Source organism: Leptodactylus fuscus, chromosome 7 (genome assembly GCF_031893055.1).
Source record: "Leptodactylus fuscus isolate aLepFus1 chromosome 7, aLepFus1.hap2, whole genome shotgun sequence".
Lineage (NCBI taxonomy): Eukaryota > Metazoa > Chordata > Amphibia > Anura > Leptodactylidae > Leptodactylus > Leptodactylus fuscus.
Window position 1 is genome coordinate 100,358,689 of NC_134271.1, and position 22,756 is coordinate 100,381,444.

At 43.5% G+C, this 22,756-nt stretch overlaps 3 protein-coding genes across 3 annotated transcripts in view; all 3 read right to left on the reverse strand.

The window, feature by feature from the left end:
• The window catches only part of LOC142214019 (ubiquitin-like FUBI-ribosomal protein eS30 fusion protein), a 57,799-nt gene that overhangs the window by 29,771 nt on the left and 5,272 nt on the right, over positions 1-22,756 (reverse strand). The window lies entirely within an intron of this gene.
• Positions 6,065-7,282, reverse strand: LOC142212733 (ubiquitin-like FUBI-ribosomal protein eS30 fusion protein). Its single transcript, XM_075280735.1, has 4 exons — positions 7,208-7,282; positions 6,624-6,768; positions 6,443-6,498; positions 6,065-6,190 (listed from the first exon to the last, which is right to left on the reverse strand). Exons 1-4 carry the CDS (start codon positions 7,280-7,282, stop codon positions 6,065-6,067), a joined length of 402 nt encoding a protein of 133 aa, XP_075136836.1.
• LOC142212734 (ubiquitin-like FUBI-ribosomal protein eS30 fusion protein) lies at positions 16,399-17,599 on the reverse strand. Its single transcript, XM_075280736.1, has 4 exons — positions 17,523-17,599; positions 16,938-17,082; positions 16,757-16,812; positions 16,399-16,524 (listed from the first exon to the last, which is right to left on the reverse strand). Exons 1-4 carry the CDS (start codon positions 17,595-17,597, stop codon positions 16,399-16,401), a joined length of 402 nt encoding a protein of 133 aa, XP_075136837.1. The 5' UTR covers positions 17,598-17,599.

The window sequence follows — 22,756 nt, forward strand, 5'->3', positions numbered from 1 at the left end:
TGGAAACCCATGAACAATTATTATACTCTGGGATCTTTTCCCCAGAAAATAGGTAATAATTAGAGATGAGCGAACAGTGTTCTATCGAACACATGTTCGATCGGATATCAGGGTGTTCGCCATGTTCGAATCGAATCGAACACCGCGTGGTAAAGTGCGCCAAAATTCGATTCCCCTCCCACCTTCCCTGGCGCCTTTTTTGCACCAATAACAGCGCAGGGGAGGTGGGACAGGAACTACGACACCGGGGGCATTGAAAAAAATTGGAAAAAGTCATTGGCTGCCGAAATCAGGTGACCTCCATTTTAGACGAATAGTGGATTTCAAATCCGGGTCATATGAGAATGTGAACTTTGTGACTATGAGACAGGGATAGCTGTACAGGCAGGGATAGCTAGGGAGAACCTTTATTTAGGGGGGAATGTTATTAAAAATAACTTTTTGGGGCTCTATCTGGTGTGTAATTGTGATTTTTGTGAGATAAACTTTTTCCCATAGGGATGCATTGGCCAGCGCTGATTGGCCGAATTCCGTACTCTGGCCAATCAGTGCTGGCCAATGCATTCTATTAGCTTGATGAAGCAGAGTGTGCACAAGGGTTCAAGCGCACCCTCGGCTCTGATGTAGCAGAGCCGAGGCTGCACAAGGGTTCAAGCGCACCCTCGGCTCTGATGTAGGAGAGCCGAGGGTGCACTTGAACCCTCACTCTGCTTCATCAAGCTAATAGAATGCATTGGCCAGCGCTGATTGGCCAATGTATTCTATTAGCCTGATGAAGTAGAGCTGAATGTGTGTGCTAAGCACACACATTCAGCTCTACTTCATCGGGCTAATAGAATGCATTGGCCAGCGCTGATTGGCCAGAGTACGGAACTCGACCAATCAGCGCTGGCTCTGCTGGAGGAGGCGGAGTCTAAGATCGCTCCACACCAGTCTCCATTCAGGTCCGACCTTAGACTCCGCCTCCTCCGGCAGAGCCAGCGCTGATTGGCCGAAGGCTGGCCAATGCATTCCTATGCGAATGCAGAGACTTAGCAGTGCTGAGTCAGTTTTGCTCAACTACACATCTGATGCACACTCGGCACTGCTACATCAGATGTAGCAATCTGATGTAGCAGAGCCGAGGGTGCACTAGAACCCCTGTGCAAACTCAGTTCACGCTAATAGAATGCATTGGCCAGCGCTGATTGGCCAATGCATTCTATTAGCCCGATGAAGTAGAGCTGAATGTGTGTGCTAAGCACACACATTCAGCACTGCTTCATCACGCCAATACAATGCATTAGCCAGTGCTGATTGGCCAGAGTACGGAATTCGGCCAATCAGCGCTGGCTCTGCTGGAGGAGGCGGAGTCTAAGGTCGGACCTGAATGGAGACTGGTGTGGAGCGATCTTAGACTCCGCCTCCTCCAGCAGAGCCAGCGCTGATTGGTCGAGTTCCGTACTCTGGCCAATCAGCACTGGCTAATGCATTGTATTGGCGTGATGAAGCAGTGCTGAATGTGTGTGTGCTTAGCACACACATTCAGCTCTACTTCATCGGGCTAATAGAATGCATTGGCCAGCGCTGATTGGCCGAATTCCGTACTCTGGCCAATCAGCACTGGCTAATGCATTGTATTGGCGTGATGAAGCAGTGCTGAATGTGTGTGCTTAGCACACACATTCAGCTCTACTTCATCGGGCTAATAGAATGCATTGGCCAGCGCTGATTGGCCAGAGTACGGAATTCGGCCAATCAGCGCTGGCTCTGCTGGAGGAGGCGGAGTCTAAGGTCGGACCTGAATGGAGACTGGTGTGGAGCGATCTTAGACTCCGCCTCCTCCAGCAGAGCCAGCGCTGATTGGTCGAGTTCCGTACTCTGGCCAATCAGCACTGGCTAATGCATTGTATTGGCGTGATGAAGCAGTGCTGAATGTGTGTGTGCTTAGCACACACATTCAGCTCTACTTCATCGGGCTAATAGAATGCATTGGCCAGCGCTGATTGGCCGAATTCCGTACTCTGGCCAATCAGCACTGGCTAATGCATTGTATTGGCGTGATGAAGCAGTGCTGAATGTGTGTGCTTAGCACACACATTCAGCTCTACTTCATCGGGCTAATAGAATGCATTGGCCAGCGCTGATTGGCCAGAGTACGGAATTCGGCCAATCAGCGCTGGCTCTGCTGGAGGAGGCGGAGTCTAAGGTCGGACCTGAATGGAGACTGGTGTGGAGCGATCTTAGACTCCGCCTCCTCCAGCAGAGCCAGCGCTGATTGTGTGGGGTTCGAAACCCATTCGAACACTCGAACAGTGAGCGGCTGTTCGAATCGAATTTCGAACCTCGAACATTTTAGTGTTCGCTCATCTCTAGTAATAATCAGAGATACAGAGGAGGATACCTCTCCCTGGCTCCAGTGCAGTCCCTGCTGATGTTGACCTTCTTCCATGACATACAGGACTTCACTTGAGCTTGGGCTTGCATCCCGACACAAGTAGACCTGAAGCCTGCCTGGAGCCAGGAGAGGTAAGTAACAGTGTTTGTTATGTTCCCTCAGCTCCTGCTCACAGCGGCCTCTGCAGAAGGAGAAGCACAGGCGGCTGTAAGCAGGAGCCAGGATAAATAAGTAAATAGGGCCTGTTACCTGCTGGAGTTACTCCTAGTATCATGTTTTTTTGGAAGCAGATAAGTAAACAGTACTCCCCTTACAGTCTTCCAGACAGGAATGGTATCCTTTGGCAATAGGGCATACAGCTGTGGAGTCCGAACAGGTGGCTTTACAAAAATGTTTAATCAGATGCATAGATAAGATAAGATAATCCTTTAATAGTCCCACAATGGGGAAATTTCAGTGATACAGCATCATGGATAGTACAGTAGTATATTACAAGAGAGAAACACATACCCTGTTTCTCCAAAAATAAGTCATCCCCCGAAAGTAAGACATAGCAGAGGTTTTGATGAATTGCCTAATATAAGGCACCCCCGAAAGTAAGACATCCCCCAATAAACATTGCTGCCGGCTGAATACTGTGCGCGATGTTCCGTGTGCACAAGTATGACGGCTGCTGACACCGCTGCGATACGTTGTATCCACTGTTCCTGCTGCTGTAGGGTGAGCTGGGAGATGCCCACTGTTCATTCAAAAAATATGGTATGCGGAGGGGGGGGGGGTTCCTCTGTGCGAAGTGATGTTGATAGTACAGCTGACTGCCGACACAGCTCCGCTACATACATGTCACACACACAGCTTTGCTACATAAACGTCACACACAGAAGACTCTGCTACATACATGTCACACACAGATAGCTCCGCTTCACTATATACATGTCACACACAAACACGGCTCCGCTACATATACGTCACACACAGAAGGCTCTGCTACATACACGTCACACACAGACAGCTCCACTACATACACGTCACGCACACAGCTTTGCAACATACACGTCACATACAGACGGCTCCGCTACATAAAATAGCATAAGATAATTCTTTAATTGTCCCACAGTTAGAAAATTTCAGTATGTTACAGCAGCATAGTAATACAGGTACAGGATAATACACAGTAATATATTACAGAAGTAGACTCACATATGCTGAGAAGAGAAGAGCACACCCAGGTACTTATAGGTCTTGACTATCTCAATGCATGTCCCTTGGATCTCCACCGGGATCGGAGCACTTCTCCGCTTACTAAAGTCCACCACCATCTACTTGGTCTTCCCAGCTTTAATCCTGAGCTGGTTCCGCTGGCACCATTCAACAAAATCCTGGTTTAAGTCTCTGTATTCCGTATCGTCACCATCAGTGATGAGGCCTACTACTGCAGAGTCATCGGAGTACTTCTGTAAGTAACAGCTGGATGAGTTGCACCTAAAGTCAGCAGTGTACAGTGTAAGGGTCAGTTCACATGTGAACCGTCCGCGCGGGTTTTGACACAGAGACAGACGCGTCTCTCTCTGGTCAAAACCCACCTGCTGCGACCATCGCAGTCGCTGTTTTCCCCTCTTATGTCGGCTCAAATGAATGAGCAGACACAGGAGGGTGCTGCCGCTAGGCGGAAGCCGCGGCCCAGCGCGCCGCGGCTTCCGCCTGAAGAAAGGGCATGTCGCTTCTTTTCTCCGCTAGCAGCAGCCCGCCGCTAGCGGAAAAAAAGAAGCCCGGCGGTCTGCATAGACCACCATTGTAAGGGGCGGATTTTGAAGCGAAATCCGCTGTCAAAATCCGCCCCTTTGCCCACGTGTGAACTAGCCCTAAAGAGAAATGGGGCAAGAACTGTACCTTGTGGTGCCCTCGTACTACAGATCACAGTGTCAGACACACAATCCCGGGCTCTCACATACTGACGGCGGTTTGTGAGGTAGTCTAGTATCCAGTTGGACAGGTGGTGGTCTAAATATTGTTATATATTTAATTTAATTTCAGGGCAAATATATTCTATATATTAAATTTCATAGGAATTCAATCACTGCTCAGTCACTTATGAAGCTGTGGAAAAAGCAGCTCGAATCTTGCACAAAACAGATCTGATCCAGGAAATTAAATGGTGGAGTAAATTTATCCTGTCCAGTATCAGGGAGTTTCAGCCCCCAAATATTTTTGGGCAAACAATGCCCGAGAAAAGCTTAGGAATAAGTTGATGGTACCCAAGTGAGTATTCAAAGGCCATATGCAATTTGATAACATCAGTATGTTTCAACAGTAGCGGTCTGTAACAGATATTTACATGTAGGAACATGATGCTGATAGAGGGGGGGGGAGTAGATTCTGCCTCCCAATGTATTCAATAGGAAACAGAAATCGCAGCATGATGCTGGAAAAATAAGTGTCCTGCTCTATCTTGCTGCGGAGTCTGTGTCTCGAGAATCCCTATGAATTAGGCCCATTCATCTAGGCCTAGTCAGCAGCGGAAAGCTATGACTGATTCCTGGAATATGGAGAATAAAGAGGAATTCCTCTTCATTTTTGCTGTGTGAATGGCCCCATACAGTAGTTTAAAAACAAATAAACTTTAATGGCCGTGGCCCATAAGATAGTGGAGGTGGCTCCACTTTAATTTTGTATTTTTTTCCTATTGGTAGGGCAAAGTTTTAGTATATATGTGTGTTCAATAATAAATGTAGAAGCAGAAGCCCAGTAAGACCATTTCCACACAGTCCTACAACTCCAGGAATCCAAAATGAAAGTCAGAAGTGGCATCATCCAAAATAATCCAACATTTTATTCACCCATAGCAAACATGAACAGCAATGTTTCAGCTCCTCAATGGCACCATTAGCTTATATAGAGAGTTTGAGGCCACATGTATGTACCTGTAAAGGGTTCTGACATGGAAACTTAGTGGTTAGGTAATAATTCAGCAGAACATATATATTGTATCATTATCACTGCAGGTAGCACTCTATATAGCTTTACCATTCACTTTGACACCACTTAGGTTTCTGTCCATGTTGAGGTTTATGCGTAACCTGAGCTCAGGTCCTGGGGCAGAGCACCACTGGATGGGGCATTATGAAACCTACCCACACAATAATATAATGGATGTAGAAACTTCTTATTGTATGGCTGTATGGTAAGAAATTGGGTGACTGCACCCTGAAACACATAACACATCTGGCACCAGGGCAAGTATGCCAGTTTTAATTAAAATGGAAACAGAATTCTGGCTTTTTTGACTTCCCCTTAAAGGTACCAATATATATAGACCATATATAGGGATATGTATTTTGTTATTGGGTAACAAATGTAGCTGATGGAGTTGTATTTTGAAGCTTTGTGTATGAGCAGAGGTGGATTGTGACATGCAGGTAATACTAGTACTGTATAATACATGTTATACTTGCCTCATACACTTGAGCAGTATTGGGTCTTGCACGGATTATGTATAACTAAAAGTGAATAAATCAAAAACTGTGATCATTTTGTCTCTTTAAAACATATGCAGTTTTATTAGCAAAATAAAAAAAAAATACAAATTTCTGATAAATGTACAAAATTTACATAAATTATTTCGAAATTAAAAATTAAATCAGTTCTTCTGTCCCAGATCGATCTGCCGTGAGAGGAAGAAGACATGACTTAAGAATTGGAATTGGGACCTTTTCTCTTGCTATATGTAGGAACCCCATTAACAAATCTGCGGTTGTACAGCATGCGTTTTTTAGCTCGTCCAGTTTTCTTTTTCTTCTTTTCTTGTTTTTCCACCTAGAAAAGAAAGGCATCAAAAGTTCAGATTTAAAAAAAAAAAAATGTAAAAAAAAATTGCACAAAAAATATAATTTCGAGCTTCTCTATCAGGTCACAAATTGGGAAAGGCAGCTGCATTTCCAATCTATGAAATTTCGGTCATTTCAGACCTTCATGAGACAGTAAAGATTGCCATGTTAATGTAGAAGGCTCTGGTTGAGAGCTAAGCAGCATAAATTACATGCAAAGAAATCAATAAATGGTACTTACTTTGGGGGTCTGACTTCTCACTTTCCCTGCACGAGCAAGGGAGCCATGGACTTTACCTGCAAGAAGAATACACTGTTTAACTCTTTGAAGACCCTTCTCAAATATTAGAAAATTCCAATGTACAATGGCTGAATTGTGCTGATTCTTCATAGATCATAGTTTATACATGAAGTTCTCTTACCTCCCAGAAGCCTGCCCGTCACATTCAGGGTGCACTGATCCTGCACCCCACATTCTGATAGAACAGTCTCATCTTCCAGAGAAAGTCCAGAAAATGACACAATCAGATCACAGTCCAAGAGGCCTTCAAGCTCAGCTATATGGGTCTAGAATTCAGAGACAGATGGAAAAAAAATATTCAGAACACAAAACCAAAGATACAAGTCCTAAAACACAGAACTCTTACAATACATCTATAACAACTGTAAATAGTAGATCTTTATGGTACTTCATGTTTGGATCAGTGGAATCAATAGAAATCATGGCTATAATGCACCCATGTGAGTAAGGCCTAACGCGAAGTACAATGGATTACTTTTATTGTACTGATCCTAGATCTCAGTCTGAAATGCATTTATAATTCTGATAGTTGCCAATAGACAGTTAACAAAAGCTTGTTGCCATACAGTTTTCACATCAAAATGACTGATTTTGGAAGGGTTTGGTTGTAAGACAGTATTTCAGAGGTAAAAAATGGACCCAAGAAACAAAGGGACTATGTAGCTATGTAGCCCTCCATCAGATTTGTACTTCTCTAGTACATACCTTAATATCGAACACAGTATCTTGGTTGGACACATCCAGTGTGTGAAGTGTCTGGCCTGTAATGAAAATCTGCATCTTGTACTGAAAAAGAAAAAGAATATCAAATAAAGGTTTTATCTAGAAGATGCTAACGTACATGTTTGCAGCAGTTCATGAGCAAGTCCTAAATCATATGCTACAGAGGATGATAATAAAATATAAATTAAAGATAAAACAATACCGGAAAAAGTTTGTGGTCTCTAGGCTTCAGCAGGTTGGCATACAGCGCTTTCTTAAGTGAGTCAAAGAGCTAGTGTCCACTATAGGCTGTCCACAGCAAGAACTCTAGCTTTTGTCTGGGGTGAGACCATATATACCTATCCTAGTCTCCTCCCCAAGTGATGTCACTAGGTGGAGAATTTCCGTCCTCCATCTTGAACCCAAATAACTATGAATGGTCACCTTTCCTGCCATCTCTCTGTGGGAACTCCCTGGGGACATAATGAGCACAATGGCCTTTTGTTGTGCTCTGGCTATCTCCATTAACATACCCTTGCTAATCTCGTTATCCCTAGCAGGGGGCATCCTGGATTTGTGGATTCAAAGCTCCCTCTATCAATATTCATAGACAAGCTGTCTCCTAGGTCATTTTCAAAGAATATATGGTTTTCTGATAATAACTGCCTAGGAGGACATGCCAAAGTTACACTGGTAAGTTCCCTGGGTAGGCCAGGCCAACCCGAACATTCAAAGTCCAAACTTACTAGTGTTGAGAGCAGGAAAAGGGTCCAGGCACAGAACTCATTCACCAAAGGTGATTGGGATGTCATCCTTGATGACTACATGATGGGGGCCTCACTACCAGCCATTATACCCTGGTTTGATACTATTATCATTTGGATAGGAATTATGACTGTTCAGAGTTATTTTGTTTGAAGATGGAGGGCTGAGCTCATATCCCTAATGACAACATTCTAGGAGGAGACTGGGCAGAGATAAATTGTTTCCCATGAGAAGACCATGTGGTTGTTGTCTGGATTGTTCTTCTGATGGAAGCCATGTCAGGAGGCTGAGGATTTCTTAAGGACTATAAGCATGTGCCCTGGAGCAGAGATTAATTTGGGTATTTCTATCATTTTTATCACTTTTTATTTTATTCTACAGTATTATGCATTTTTAACCATATTTGCTTGTCGGTCACCCCCTGATATATATATTTCTGTATATGTTAAATGGCTAGCGCCGACCCATTCAAGGGTAATAAATATATAAAATTTAGAAATCTTGTTTAGTATTATCTTATAAGACACGGACACTCTCGGGGTGAGAGTGGAAAGTAAGGTAAGAAGGATGACCACAGGTGTGCCAAGTGGAATGGCGAGGCAGGGCAATACTTCACATAGACTATAATTAGGACAGAAAGGTAATACAAACCACACTATTTTGTCTCACAAAGAACAAACAAAGACTGATTGTCTCTGCAAAACTGATCAGTTCAATTGTTAATCAGAACATGGTGTGAACAGGCCCTGAGCCTGTATTCTCATGCAGTGTTTTTTTTTTGTTTTTTTTTATGTGGTCATGGTGTTTTGTAAATAAAGCTTTAAAAAACAAAATACCTACCTGCAAAAACACATGGGGGGGGTCTCTATTAAAAGTGTATAAATACACAAAGCAGCTGCTGTACACAATGACAAAATTAGCATTGTATGCCTTCCATTGTGTGCAGCTGCTTTATTGAGTTATGTGAAGGTTTTCTTTAAGTAATAAAGTACATATGTCTTTCAGATTCCTTTATTCAGCCATGTTTACAAAACTCCATAGAAAGGCGTGAAGAGGAAAGAAAAAGTATTTTCCATAGTCTAGTCCAGCCTTGCAGGCCTTGGTCATCAGTTTCTTCTCGTAGTACATAGTCAGGTGGTAGGATGAAGGAGATTTTTGACTTCTTGTTGCTCAACTTTGATTTTTTTAGATTGGCTCAAAAGTCTGCAGCAAATTTGAGAAAATAAATAAATAAATAAAATACAGCAGCTTTCCTACAATGTGCGGTCTTAGCACAATGGAATCTCCTATTGAATGGAGTAGAAGACGGATATCTCTATATCCACTGCTCCATAGTGTGTACATGCTATTAGTAGAATAAACTTCTTAACTTGTATTTCCTTCAGTGGGATGAGGCCTAGGAATGGCGGGGCCCCATGGCGAATTTTTGACATGGGGCCCCCTTCCTCCGACCGACCCCTCACCCAACCAACCGATCCCCCTACATTCCTACACACACTATTATGCCCAATAGTGGCCCCTGCACACAGTATTATGCCCCATAGTGGCCCCTGCACACAGTATTATTTCACATAGTGGCCCCTGCACACAGTATTATGCCCAATAGTGGCCCCTGCACACAGTATTATGCCTCATAGTTGCCCCTGCACCAGGGGCGGATCCAGGGCCGGGCGAGCCGGGCAACCGCCCGGGCCTAACAAAATGGTCCCAGTCGGCATGTCCCGATTTCAATGGACGCCGATGAGCTGAATACATAGGCGTTTAAAGCAGGAGCTGTCACAGCTCAGCTCCTGCTTTAACGCTGAGCTCCGGCATTTGTAGCCGCGATGTGATGACGTCATCACATCGCGGCTACAATATGTGTATGAGTGAGAGAGCTGCGGGGGACCGAGGAAAGGTGAGTGTGTTTGCGTGTGAGAACAGCAAGACACTGGGGCAAATGGAGGGGGAGAAAACAGTATGACGCTGGGGAAGATGAACGGAGGGAGAACAGCATGACACTGGGGCAGATAGAGGGGGGGAGAACAGCATGACACTGGGGCAGATGAAGGGGGGAGAATGGCATGACACTGGGGCAAATAAAGGGGGAGAGAACAGCATGACACTGGGGCAGATGAAGGGGGGAGAACGGCATGACACTGGGGCAGATGAAGAGGGGAGAACGGCATGACACTGGGGCAAATGAAGGGGGGGGAACGGCATGACACTGGGGCAAATGAAGGGGGAGAGAACAGCATGACACTGGGGCAGATGAAGGGGGAGAACGGCATGACACTGGGGCAGATGGAGGGGGGAGAACAGCATGACACAGGGGCAGATGAAGGGGGAGAGATCAGCATGTCACAGGGGCAGATGAAGGGGGAGAGAACTGTATGACGCTGGGGCAGATGAACGGAGGGAGAACGGCATGACACTGGGGCAGATAGAGGGGGGGAGAACAGCATGACACTGGGGCAGATGGAGGGGGGAGAACGGCATGACACTGGGGCAGATGAAGGGGGGAGAACGACATGACACTGGGGCAGATGGAGGGGGGAGAACAGCATGACACAGGGGCAGATGAAGGGGGAGAGAACAGCATGTTACAGGGGCAGATGAAGGGGGAGAGAACAGTATAACGCTGGGGCAGATGGAGGGGGGAGAACAACATGACACTGGGGCAGATGGAGGGGGGAGAACGGCATGACACTGGGGCAGATGGAGGGGGGAGAACTACATGACACTGGGGCAGATGAAGGGGGAGAACGGCATGACACTGGGGCAAATGAAGGGGGAGAGAACGGCATGATACTGGGGCAAATGAAGGGGGGAGAACGGCATGACACTGAGGCAGATGAAGGGGGGAGAATGGCATGATACTGGGGCAGATGAAGGGGGGGATGGCATGACACTGGGGCAGATGAAGGGGGGAGAATGGCATGACACTGGGGAAGATGAAGGGGGAGAACGGTATGACACTGGGGCAGATGAAGGGGGGAGAACGGCATGACACTGGGGCAGAGACGGGGGGGACATGAAACTTGGCAGATAAAGGGGGAGAATGGCATGAAACTGGGGACAGAGATAGAGGGGGCATGAATCTGGGGGCAGATGAAGGGTCTATATGAAAATGGGGGAGAGATGGAGGGGGGGCATATAATTTACGGGTGACTGTAGGAGGATTATACTGTGTGGAATCACATGAAAAATGAATGAGAATGGGCGGAGTCAACATAAAAGTGGGTGGTGCCTAATTTGTGACCCCCAGTAAGTAGGGCCCCACCAAAGTCAATTGCCCAGGGCCCCGCAAACCCTGCATCCGCCACTGCCCTGCACACAGTATTATGCCCCATAGTGGCTCCTGCACACAGTATTATTTCCCATAGTGGCCCCTGCACACGGTATGATGCCTCATAGTGGCCCCTGCACACAGTATTATCCCCCCATTGTGGAAACCCATGAACAATTATTATACTCTGGGGTCTTTTCCACAGAAAATAGGTAATAATCAGAGATCCAGAGGAGGATACCTCTCCCTGGCTCCGGTGCAGTCACTGCTGATGTTGGCCTTCTTCCATGACATACAAGACTTCACTTGAGCCGGGGCTTGCGTCCCGACACATAACGATGCAAGCCCCAGCCCTTGTGACGTCACACAAGTAGACCTGAAGCCTGCCTGGAGCCAGGAGAGGTAAATAACAGTCTTTATTATGTTCCCTCACCTCCCCTGGCCCTCAGATCATTATACTTGGGGGGTTTAAAAAGACCCACCCCAAGTATAATGATATTGTTTGTGGGGCTCGTGGCTTTACTTACCAATCCCAGCTCCTGCTCACAGCGGCCTCTGCAGAAGGAGAAGCACAGGCGGCTGTAAGCAGGAGTCTTCCAGACAGGAATGGTATCCTTTGGCAATAGGGTATACAGCTGTGGAGTCCAAATCGGGTGGCTTTAAAAAATTGTTTCATTAGATGCATAGATAAGATAATCCTTTAATAGTCCCACAATGGGGAAATTTCAGTGATACAGCATCATGGATAATACAGTAGTATGTACCAAGAGAGAAACACACACGGTACAAGCTCATGGCAGATACTAGACATAGCAACTAAAAAGAAAGAAACAAAGACAAACTGCAGGATCACTAAGTTCCCTGTGCAAAGTGATGTTGATAGTACAGCCGACTGCAGACACAGCTCCGCTACATACACGTCACACACAGACAGCTCCGCTACATACACGTCACACACACAGCTCCGCTACATACACATCACACAGACACAGCTCCGCTACATAAACGTCACACACAGACAGCTCCGCTACATACACGTCACACACACAGCTCCGCTACATACACGTCACACACAGACACAGCTCCACTACATACACGTCACACACAGACGGCTCCCCTACATACATGTCACACAGACAGCTCCGCTACATACACGTCACACACACAGCTCCACTACATACACGTCACACACAGACGGCTCCACTACATACACGTTAAACACAGACAGCTCCACTACATACATGTCACACAGACACGGTTCCGCTACATAAACGTCACACACAGACAGCTCCGCTACATACACGTCACACACAGAAGGCTATGCTACATACACGTCACACACAGACAGCTCCACTACATACATGTCACACACAGACATGGATCCGCTACATACATGTCACACACAGACAGCTCCACTACATACATGTCATGCACAGACATGGCTCCGCTACATGCACGTCACACACAGAAGGCTCTGCTACATACACGTCACACACAGACAGCTCCGCTACATACACGTCACACACAGACACAGCTTTGCTACATAAACGTCACACACAGATGGCTCCGCTACATACACATCACACACAGACGGCTCCCCTACATACATGTCACACACACAGCTTTGCTACATACACGTCACACACAGACAGCTCCGCTACATACACGTCACACTCAGACGGGTCCGCTACATACACGTCACACACAGAAGGCTATGCTACATGCATGTGTAATGTCCCGGTACTGCTCGTCCCATTCCCTTTAATAGTCCTTGCAGACCGAGATGGTATGGACATTTGCATATAAGGTAAAGAGTTTCCTCCCCCTTCATTCCTTCTATATATTACCAGAGCCAGCACACAGGGGGTCTATTAATGCGCCATCTTGTGGATGTTTTTGTGAACTACACCTGCCTATACTTGCCATTGTAATTTGAGTTGCCAATGTGAAGGAGTGTCCATTATGATCATGTGACCTTCAGGACCAATCAAGCTCTCTTGACTGGCCTGGAGGAGGAGGAGTTACAGCCCCCTCTGGGGGGGTTGGGGACCTTTTGTCTGGGTCCTTTGTGTGAAGACATGGAGACAAGACATGTGGAGCTGAAAATGGCAGCCAAGTCTCAGGGCACTCCAAACAGAGATGTCTTTTCCTCTGTACTCAAGATTCTCCTCAGAGAATCAGACTTCAAGTAAGTCTTTGGGACAAATCTATATTTAAGAAGCCCATAGCTAGTCTGGCAGAATTTGAGGGTCTCCCGCTGCTGACAACCCCTGTATTTGCTCTTCTACATACGTGTACCCAGTTTGTTGAGGACTAACCCCCTGGATACAGGCCATCTTTACAAGTATATACAAGTTTAACTACCCAAGCAACTACTAATTAAACTATCCAAAGCATTCCGGCTCCAAGCTCTATCACCTGCTTAATTGGACACTACCTACAAAGATCGCTGTATTGTATGTGAATAATTACTCCATATGTACATTTGTATTACCTTGTCCTGCTAGTAAAAGAGCAACGGCTACCCCTGAGACCTGGTTGTCTGTTGTCATTGTGAGATACCACGTGGGGGTGGGTAGTCGGGGACATCAAAAAGGAGATCCTGTGCACATTTGGGACCCAGGGACCCCCTGAAATCCGGCCACATCTGATATATTACCCGTGATACCAGCCCTGGCCCTCCTGAGTGTTACACACGTCACACACAGACAGCTCCACTACATACACGTCACACACAGACAGCTCCACTACATACATATCATGCACAGACCAGGCTCTGCTACATATACGTCACACACAGACAGCTCGACTACATACACGTCACACTCACAGCTTTGCTACATACACGTCTCACACAGAAGGCTCTGCTACATACACGTCACACACACAGCTTTGCTACATACACGTCACACACAGACGGCTCCGCTACATAAGATAAGATAATTCTTTAATAGTCCCACAGTGAGGAAATTTCAGTATGTTACAGCAGCATAGTAATACAGGTACAGGATAATACACAGTAATATATTACGGAAGTAGACACGCATATGCTGAGAAGAGAAGATATACTAGGAGTCCATAGCAGCTAAGGAACAGAAGAAAAAAAGAAGAAAGACTTCATAATCATAATCATTTAATTTTCTGTGTGGAGTGATCTTCACTTGGACAAATGTAGATTATACATCTTCATCACGGTTGGGAGGAAGGACTTGCGATAGCGCTCCTTCTCACACTTGGGGTGAAGCAGTCGGCCACTTACAGTGCTGCCAAGTGTCATCAAGGTCTCATACATGGGGTGGGATTTATTCTCTTGCATGGAGTTCACCACAAACAGTATCCTTCTGTCACCCACCACCTGTACTGGGTCCAGGGGGCTCCCCAGGACAGAGCTGGCCCTTCTGATCAGCCTCTCACGTCTATTTCTGTCCCTGGTTGATATACTGCTCCCCCAGCAGGCCACACCGAAAAAGAAGGTTGAAGCAACCACAGAGTTGAAAAAAGCCCTATGAAGTGCCCCCTGGACTCCAAAAGCCATCAGTCTTCTAAGCATGTACAGTCTGCTGTGACCCTTTCTGTGCAGCGCCTCCAGGTGATCAGCCCAGTCTAGTTTATTATTGAGGAGCACACCCAGGTACTTATAGGTCTTGACTATCTCAATGCATGTCCCTTGGACCTCCATCGGGATCGGAGTACTTCTCCGATTGCTAAAGTCCACCACCATCTCCTTGGTCTTCCCAGCATTAATCCTGAGGTGGTTCCACTGGCACCATTCAACAAAATCCTGGTTTAAGTCTCTATATTCCCTATCGTCACCATTAGTGATGAGGCCTAGTATTGCAGTCATCGGAGTACTTCTGTAAGTAACAGCTGGATGAGTTGTACCTAAAGTCAGCAGTGTACAGTGTGAAGAGAAATGGGGCAAGAACTGTACCTTGTAGTGCCCCCGTACTACAGATCACAGTGTCAGACACACAATCCCGGGCTCTCACATACTGAGGGCGGTTTGTGAGGTAGTCTATTATCCAGTTGGACAGGTGGTGGTCCAAATATTGTTATATATATAATTTAATTTCAGGGTAAATATATTTTATATATTTAATTTCATAGGAATTCAATCACTGCTCAGTCACTTATGAAGTTGTGCTGTGGAAAAAGCAGCTCGAATCTTGCATAAAACCGATCTGATCCAGGAAATTAAATAGTGGAGTAAACTTATCCTGTCCAGTATCAGGGAGTTTCAGCCCCAAAATATTTTTGGGCAAACAATGCCCGAGAAAAGCTTAGGAATAAGTTGATGCTACCCAAGTGAGTATTCACCCATAGCAAACATGAACAGCAATGTTTCAGCTCCTCAATGGTACCATTAGCTGATAGAGTTTGAGGCCACATGTATGTACCTGCAAAGGGTTTTGACAAGGAAACTTAGTGTTTAGGTAATAATTGAGCAGAACATATATATTGAATCATTATCACTGCAGGTAGCACTCTATATAGCTACCCATTCACTTTGACACCACTTAGGTTTCTGTCCATGCTGAGGTTTCAGCATTACCTGAGCTCAGGTCCTGGGGCAGAGCACCACTGGATGGGGCATTATGAATCCTACCCACACAATAATATATTGGATGTAAAAGCCTCTTATTGTATGGCTGTATGGTAAGAAATTGGGTGACTGCACCCTGAAACACATAACACATCTGGCACCAGGGCAAGTATGCCAGTTTTAATTAAAATGGAAACAGAATTCTGGCTTGTTTGACTTCCCCTTAAAGGTACCAATATATATAGACCATATATAGGGATATGTATTTTGTTATTGGGTAACAAATGTAGCAGATGGAGTTGTATTTTGAAGCTTCGTGTATGAGCAGAGGTGGATTGTGACATGCAAGGTAATACTAGTACTGTATAATACATGTTATACATGCCTCATACACTTGAGCAGTATTGGGTCTTGCACGGATTATGTATAACTAAAAGTGAATAAATCAAAAACTGCGATCATTTTGTCTTTTTTAAAACATATGCAGTTTTATTAGCAAAATAAAAAAATACAAATTTCTGATAAATCTACAACATTTACATAAATTATTTCGAAATTAAAAATGAAATCAGTTCTTCTGTCTCAGATGGACCTGCCGTGAGGGGAAGAAGACGTGACTTAAGAATTGAAATTGGGACCTTTTCCCTTGCCATATGTAGGAACCCCATTAACAAATCTGCGGTTGTACAGCATGCGTTTTTTGGCTCGTCCAGTTTTCTTTTTCTTCTTTTCTTGTTTTTCCACCTAGAAAAGAAAGGCATCAAAAGTTCAGATTTAAAAAAAAAAATTGCCCAAAAATATAATTTCAAGCTTCTCTACCAGGTCACAAATTGGGAAAGGTATGCAGCTGCATTTCCAATCTATGAAATTTCAGACCTTCATCAGACAGTAAAGATTGCCATGTTAATGTAGAAGGCTCTGGTTGAGAGCTAAGCAGCATAAATTACATGCAAAGAAATCAATAAATGGTACTTACTTTGGGGGTCTGACTTCTCACTTTCCCTGCACGAGCAAGTGAGCCATGGACTTTACCTGCAAGAAGAATACACTGTTTCACTCTTTAAAGACCCTTCTCAAATATTAGAAAATTCCAATGTACAATGGCTGAATTGTGCTGATACTTTATAGATCATAGTTTATACATGAAGTTCTCTTACCTCCCAGAAGCCTGCCCGTCACATTCAGGGTGCACTGATCCTGCACCCCACATTCTGATAGAACAGCCTCATCTTCCAGAGAAAGTCCAGAAAATGACACAATCAGATCACAGTCCAAGAGGCCTTCAAGCTCAGCTATATGGGTCTAGAATTCAGAGACAGATGTAAAAAAAAATATTCAGAACACAAAACCAAAGATGCAAGTCCTAAAACACAGAACTCTTACAATACATCTATAACTACTGTAAATAGTAGATCTTTATGGTGCTTCATGTTTGGATCAGTGGAATCAATAGAAACCTTGGCTACAATGCACCCATGTGAGTAAGGCCTAACTCTAAGTACAATGGATTACTTTTATTGTACTGATCCTAGATCTCAGTCTGAAATGCATTTATAATTCTGCTAGTTGCCAATAGACAGTTAACAAAAGCTTGTTGACATACAGTTTTCACATCAAAATGACTGATTTTGGAAGGGGATGGTTGTAAGACAGTATTTCAGAGCTAAAAGATGGACCCAAGAAACAAAGGGACTGTGTAGCTATGTAGCCCTCCATCAGTTTTGTACTTCTCTAGTACATACCTTAATATCAAACACGGTGTCTTGGTTGGACACATCCAGTGTGTGAAGTGTCTGGCCCGTAATGAAAATCTGCATCTTGTACTGAAAAAGAAAAAGAATATCAAATAAAGGTTTTATCTAGAAGATACTAACGTACATGTTTGCAGCTGTTCATGAGCAAGTACTAAATCATATGCTACAGAGGATGATCAGTGGATGGTCATGCAAATACAGGTAAAATCACAATATAGTACTGGAAATAAAATATAATAAAAGATAAATTAAAGATAAAACAATACCGGAAAAGGTTTGTGGTCTCTAGGCTTCAGCAGGTTGGCATACAGCGCTTTCTTAAGTGAGTCAAAGAGCTAGTGTCCACTACAGGCTGTCCAGCAACAAGAACTCTAGCTTTTGTCTGGGGTGAGACCATATATACCTATCCTAGTCTCCTCCCCAAGTGATGTCACTAGGTGGAGAATTTCCGTCCTCCATCTTGAACCCAAATAACTATGAATGGTCACCTTTCCTGCCATCTCTCCGTGGGAACTCCCTGGGGACATAATGAGCATAATGGCCTTTTGTTGTGCTCTGGCTATCTCTATTAACATACCCTTGCTAATCTCGTTATCCCTAGCAGGGGGCATCCTGGATTTGTGGATTCAAAGCTCCCTCAATCAATATTCATAGACAAGCTGTCTCCTAGGTAATTTTCAAAGAATATATGGTTTTCTGAAAATAACTGCCTAGGAGGACATGCCAAAGTTACACTGGTAAGTTCCCTGGGTAGGCCAGGCCAACCCGAACATTCAAAGTCCAAACTTACTAGTGTTGAGAGCAGGAAAAGGGTCTAGGCACAGAACTCATTCACCAAAGGTGATTGGGATGTCATCCTTGATGACTACATGATGGGGGCCTCACTACCAGCCATTATACCCTGGTTTGATACTATTATCATTTGGATAGGAATTATGACTGTTCAGAGTTATTTTGTTTCAAGATGGAGGGCTGAGCTCATATCCCTAATGACAACATTCTAGGAGGAGACTGGGCAGAGATAAATTGTTTCCCATGAGAAGACCATGTGGTTGTTGTCTGGATTGTTCTTCTGATGGAAGCCATGTCAGGAGGCTGAGGATTTCTTAAGGACTATAAGCATGTGCCCTGGAGCAGAGATTAATTTGGGTATTTCTATCATTTTTATCACTTTTTATTTTATTCTACAGTATTATGCTTTTGTAACCATAATTGCTTGTCGGTCACCCCCTGATATATATTTCTGTATATGTTAAATGGCTAGCGCTGACCCATTCGAGGGTAATAAATATATAAAATTTAGAAATCTTGTTTGGTATTATCTTATAAGACACGGACACGCTCGTGGTGAGAGTGGAAAGTAAGGTAAGAAGGATGACCACAGGTGTGCCAAGTGGAATGGCGAGGCAGGGCAATACTTCACATAGACTATAATTAGGACAGAAAGGTAATACAAACCAAACTATTTTGTCTCACAAAGAACAAACAAAGACTGATTGTCTCTGCAAAACTGATCAGTTCAATTGTTAATCAGAACATGGTGTGAACAGGCCCTGAGCCTGCATTCTCATGCGGTATTTTTTTATGTGGTCATGGTGTATGTAAATAAAGCTTAAAAAACCAAAATACCTACCTGTAAAAACACATGGGGGGGGTCTCTATTAAAAGTGTATAAATACACAAAGCAGTTGCTATACACAATGACAAAATTAGCATTGTATGCCTTATATTGTGTGCAGCTGCTTTATTGAGTTATGTGAATATTTTCTTTAAGTATTAAAGTACATAAGTCTTTCAGATTCCTTTATTCAGCCCTGTTTACAAAACTCCATAGAAAGGTGTGAAGAGGAAAGAAAAAGTATTTTCCATAGTCAAGTCCAGCCTTGCAGGCTTTGTCATCTCATCACAAGCTATGGTCATCAGTTTCTTCTCACAGTCCATAGTCAGGTGGTAGGATGAAGGAGATATTTGACTTCTTGTTGCTGAACTTTTATTTTATAGATTGGCTCAAAAATCCGCAGCAAATTTGAGAAAATAAATAAATAAATAAATAAATAAATAAATAATAATAAAAAACAGCAGCTTTCCTGCAATGTGCAGTCTTAGCACAATGGAATCTCCTATTGAAGGGAGTGGAAGATGGATATCTCTATATCCACCGCTCCATAGTGTGTACATGCTATTAGTAGAATAAAAACCCTGGGGCTCAGAGACAGATCTTATGGATCCTCACACTGCCCAGGGGGACGAGCTGAATGTATTACATGATGTGAAATAGCAAGTGAAAAATGACATACAATAAAAAATATATATATTTCATAATAGACATATTTCTGGTTTGAGCATATTCTACTTTCCAACATGTATTAGGTCATTACAGTTATTGATCAATCCCATCCCAAGATGAGAACACCACTTTAATGCATGTATTAAAAAAGTATATATATGGTAATACAAAAGTTAATGTATATTTTACCATGTGCAAAGCAGAAGATAGGATCTAAACCTTTAAGCTTTAAAGTTGGCGTTGGTAAAGATATAAGAGGGGTGAGTATAAGTGCACACAATACAGCCCTGTGATTGTACCTATTATTTGAGAAGGGGCTTCTTAACTTGTATTTCCTGCAGTGGGTTGAGGCCAGTGGTGTAACTAGGAATGGCGGGGCCCTGTGTCGAATGTTTGACATGGGCCCCCTTCCCCCAACCGACATTCCTGCACACAGTATTATGCCCCATAGTGGCCCCTACACACAGTATTATGCTCCAATGTGGACACCCATGAACAATTATTATTCTCTGTTGTCTTTTCACTCCCCAGAGTATAATAATCGGAGACCCAAGGTAGGATACCTCTCCCTGGTTCCGGGGCAGTTCCTGCTAATGTTCACCTTCTTCCATGACATACAGGACTTCACTTGAGCCGGGGCTTGCGTCGCAACACATAACAATGTAAGCCCTGGTCCTTATGGCGTTACACAAGTAGGCCTGAAGCCTGCCTGGAGCCAAGAGAAGTAAATAACAGTGTTTGTCATGTTCCCTCACTTTCCCTGGCCCTCAGATCATTATACTCAGGGGTCTGAAAACCTCTGAGGTTGTGCCCCTGGATGAGGAGCTTCTTACTATGAGCAAAGGAGAAAAAGCTAAACTTGAAATCAAAGCAGAATGGGTCTATGGCAATTAAAGACAACCTGATGCCAAGTATCCTTTTATCAAGTGATACATATAAAAGAAAAACTCTAGACACCATTAGAAATAGTATACACAACTAAATATAGGGCAAAGATTGGCAAAGCAATGTAAATAGAACACTATGCTAAAAAAGCGCACTGCCACAAAAAATGTTTAGCAAAAAATATATAAAGCTTTATTTAAATACATTTTAAAACATATATAAGACAGAAATAATGAATGGGGTGATACAACCAAACAGAACAATGAAGGCCCAAGATGGAATACTAATGGTTACTGATGAATAAATGACACTTACATTACATATATATAAGGATATGTAAAACATCCATAGTTTCTAAAGTGCATATATAACATACATAGTTTTTTAAAGTGCAAATATTCTGTGAAATAACATGATGCCAAGTAATAAATTACCTATGGGTGGACCTTCATGTAGTGAACGCGCCCCGACACGCGTTTTGCCACTACCGTGGCTTCGTCAGGGGGAAAAAAGATCATCTTTTTTCCCCCTGACAAAGCCACGGTAGTGGCGAAACGCGTGTCGGGGCGCGTTCACTACATGAAGGTCCACCCATAGGTAATTTATTACTTGGCATCATGTTATTTCACAGAATATTTGCACTTTAAAAAACTATGTATGTTATATATGCACTTTAGAAACTATGGATGTTTTACATATCCTTATATATATGTAATGTAAGTGTCATTTATTCATCAGTAACCATTAGTATTCCATCTTGGGCCTTCATTGTTCTGTTTGGTTGTATCACCCCATTCATTATTTCTGTCTTATATATGTTTTAAAATGTATTTAAATAAAGCTTTATATATTTTTTGCTAAACATTTTTTGTGGCAGTGCGCTTTTTTAGCATAGTGTACCATTAGAAATAGCTTATAAGTATTATTATTATTATCTCTAAAAGACGCAGAAAAACCTGTGAAAATAAAACTGCTTTTCTGCTATGTGGGGCCTCGGCCTAAATTGTCTGACAAGAAGAAATGACAGCCATAAGTAAAGTGAAGGAGACTATTGTCAGCCAATAGCTCTACAGAGGACGATAGTCACCCAAAAACCACACAAGAAAACACCATTGTATTGAGGGCTGTGTGTGATCTGGTTAATATGGTCTGTGTTACAGCCACATTTCTGAGACTGATGACATTTACATAATATGAAATAAACTCTGTACATCATAGTGATAGGATACTATTAGCTCCAGCCTGACCTAGGTCTATGTAATATACTCAGTGTACTTCAGTAAAGGACATTAGACCCTTCTTGTATTACCTGACTCATACAAGATATTTTTTACTTTTCCTGAACTGCATTCCCAGAATCCCACCTAATGCTAAGCTCTTCTTTGAGGTTGAACTGGTTGATATCGATTGAAGAGTCTTCTGAATTTTGGCCTCCAAAATGGAATGTGAAATCCTTGTTTATAGAACTGCTGCCAATGTCTGAAAATAAACGTGACATCTTGAGACTTCTACAATACCAATTATGAGTACTTGTGTGGGCACAAACTGTGCAACCCTCTTTGATATATATGTTACCAAAGAAAAATGCTGCTTTCTTTCATCTCTACCCATCTAAACTATGCTGAAAATTGTGCTAAATCAGTCTTGGTCTTCCAAAATGGATTGTCAGCTGAATGAAGGATCAGATTACAGTTTATGGGAAGGGGCAGCAAAAAGATGCACATCGATATGTTGCTGCAGTGAATGATGCAGTAAGTTTTCCACTTGATTGGTGGGAGACCACACTGAGATTGAAAATTTAGTCTAACCCCCACCCCTCCCCACCACCACCGACGCCAGGCTCACACCTGCATTTGCTCGAGGACCCCCTAAACAGAAACCTAATCAGTTAAAAAAATAAAATAAAATAAAGTGTTTACCCTCAGAAATCTGTGACCCCAAAAGCAGGCCCATAATTCCCATTGAAATACTGTTAAGTTTGTTGATTTTACTTTACTTGCTCTTCACTTTAAATATTGTATTTGTTCCCGGTTTGTTTTTTTACTTCAAA

Excerpts from the sequence above, each read along its gene's own strand:
- LOC142212734 (XM_075280736.1), bottom strand. The coding sequence starts at position 17,597 with ATGCAGATTTTCATTACGGGCCAGACACTTCACACACTGGATGTGTCC. Across the intron at positions 16,813-16,937 it reads GACGGGCAGGCTTCTGGGAG|GTAAAGTCCATGGCTCACTT; the intron begins GTAAGAGAACTT and ends TTCTTCTTGCAG. Across the intron at positions 16,525-16,756 it reads TGAGAAGTCAGACCCCCAAA|GTGGAAAAACAAGAAAAGAA; the intron begins GTAAGTACCATT and ends TTTCTTTTCTAG.
- LOC142212733 (XM_075280735.1), bottom strand. The coding sequence starts at position 7,282 with ATGCAGATTTTCATTACAGGCCAGACACTTCACACACTGGATGTGTCC. Across the intron at positions 6,769-7,207 it reads ATACTGTGTTCGATATTAAG|ACCCATATAGCTGAGCTTGA; the intron begins GTATGTACTAGA and ends TCTGAATTCTAG. Across the intron at positions 6,191-6,442 it reads TGAGAAGTCAGACCCCCAAA|GTGGAAAAACAAGAAAAGAA; the intron begins GTAAGTACCATT and ends TTTCTTTTCTAG.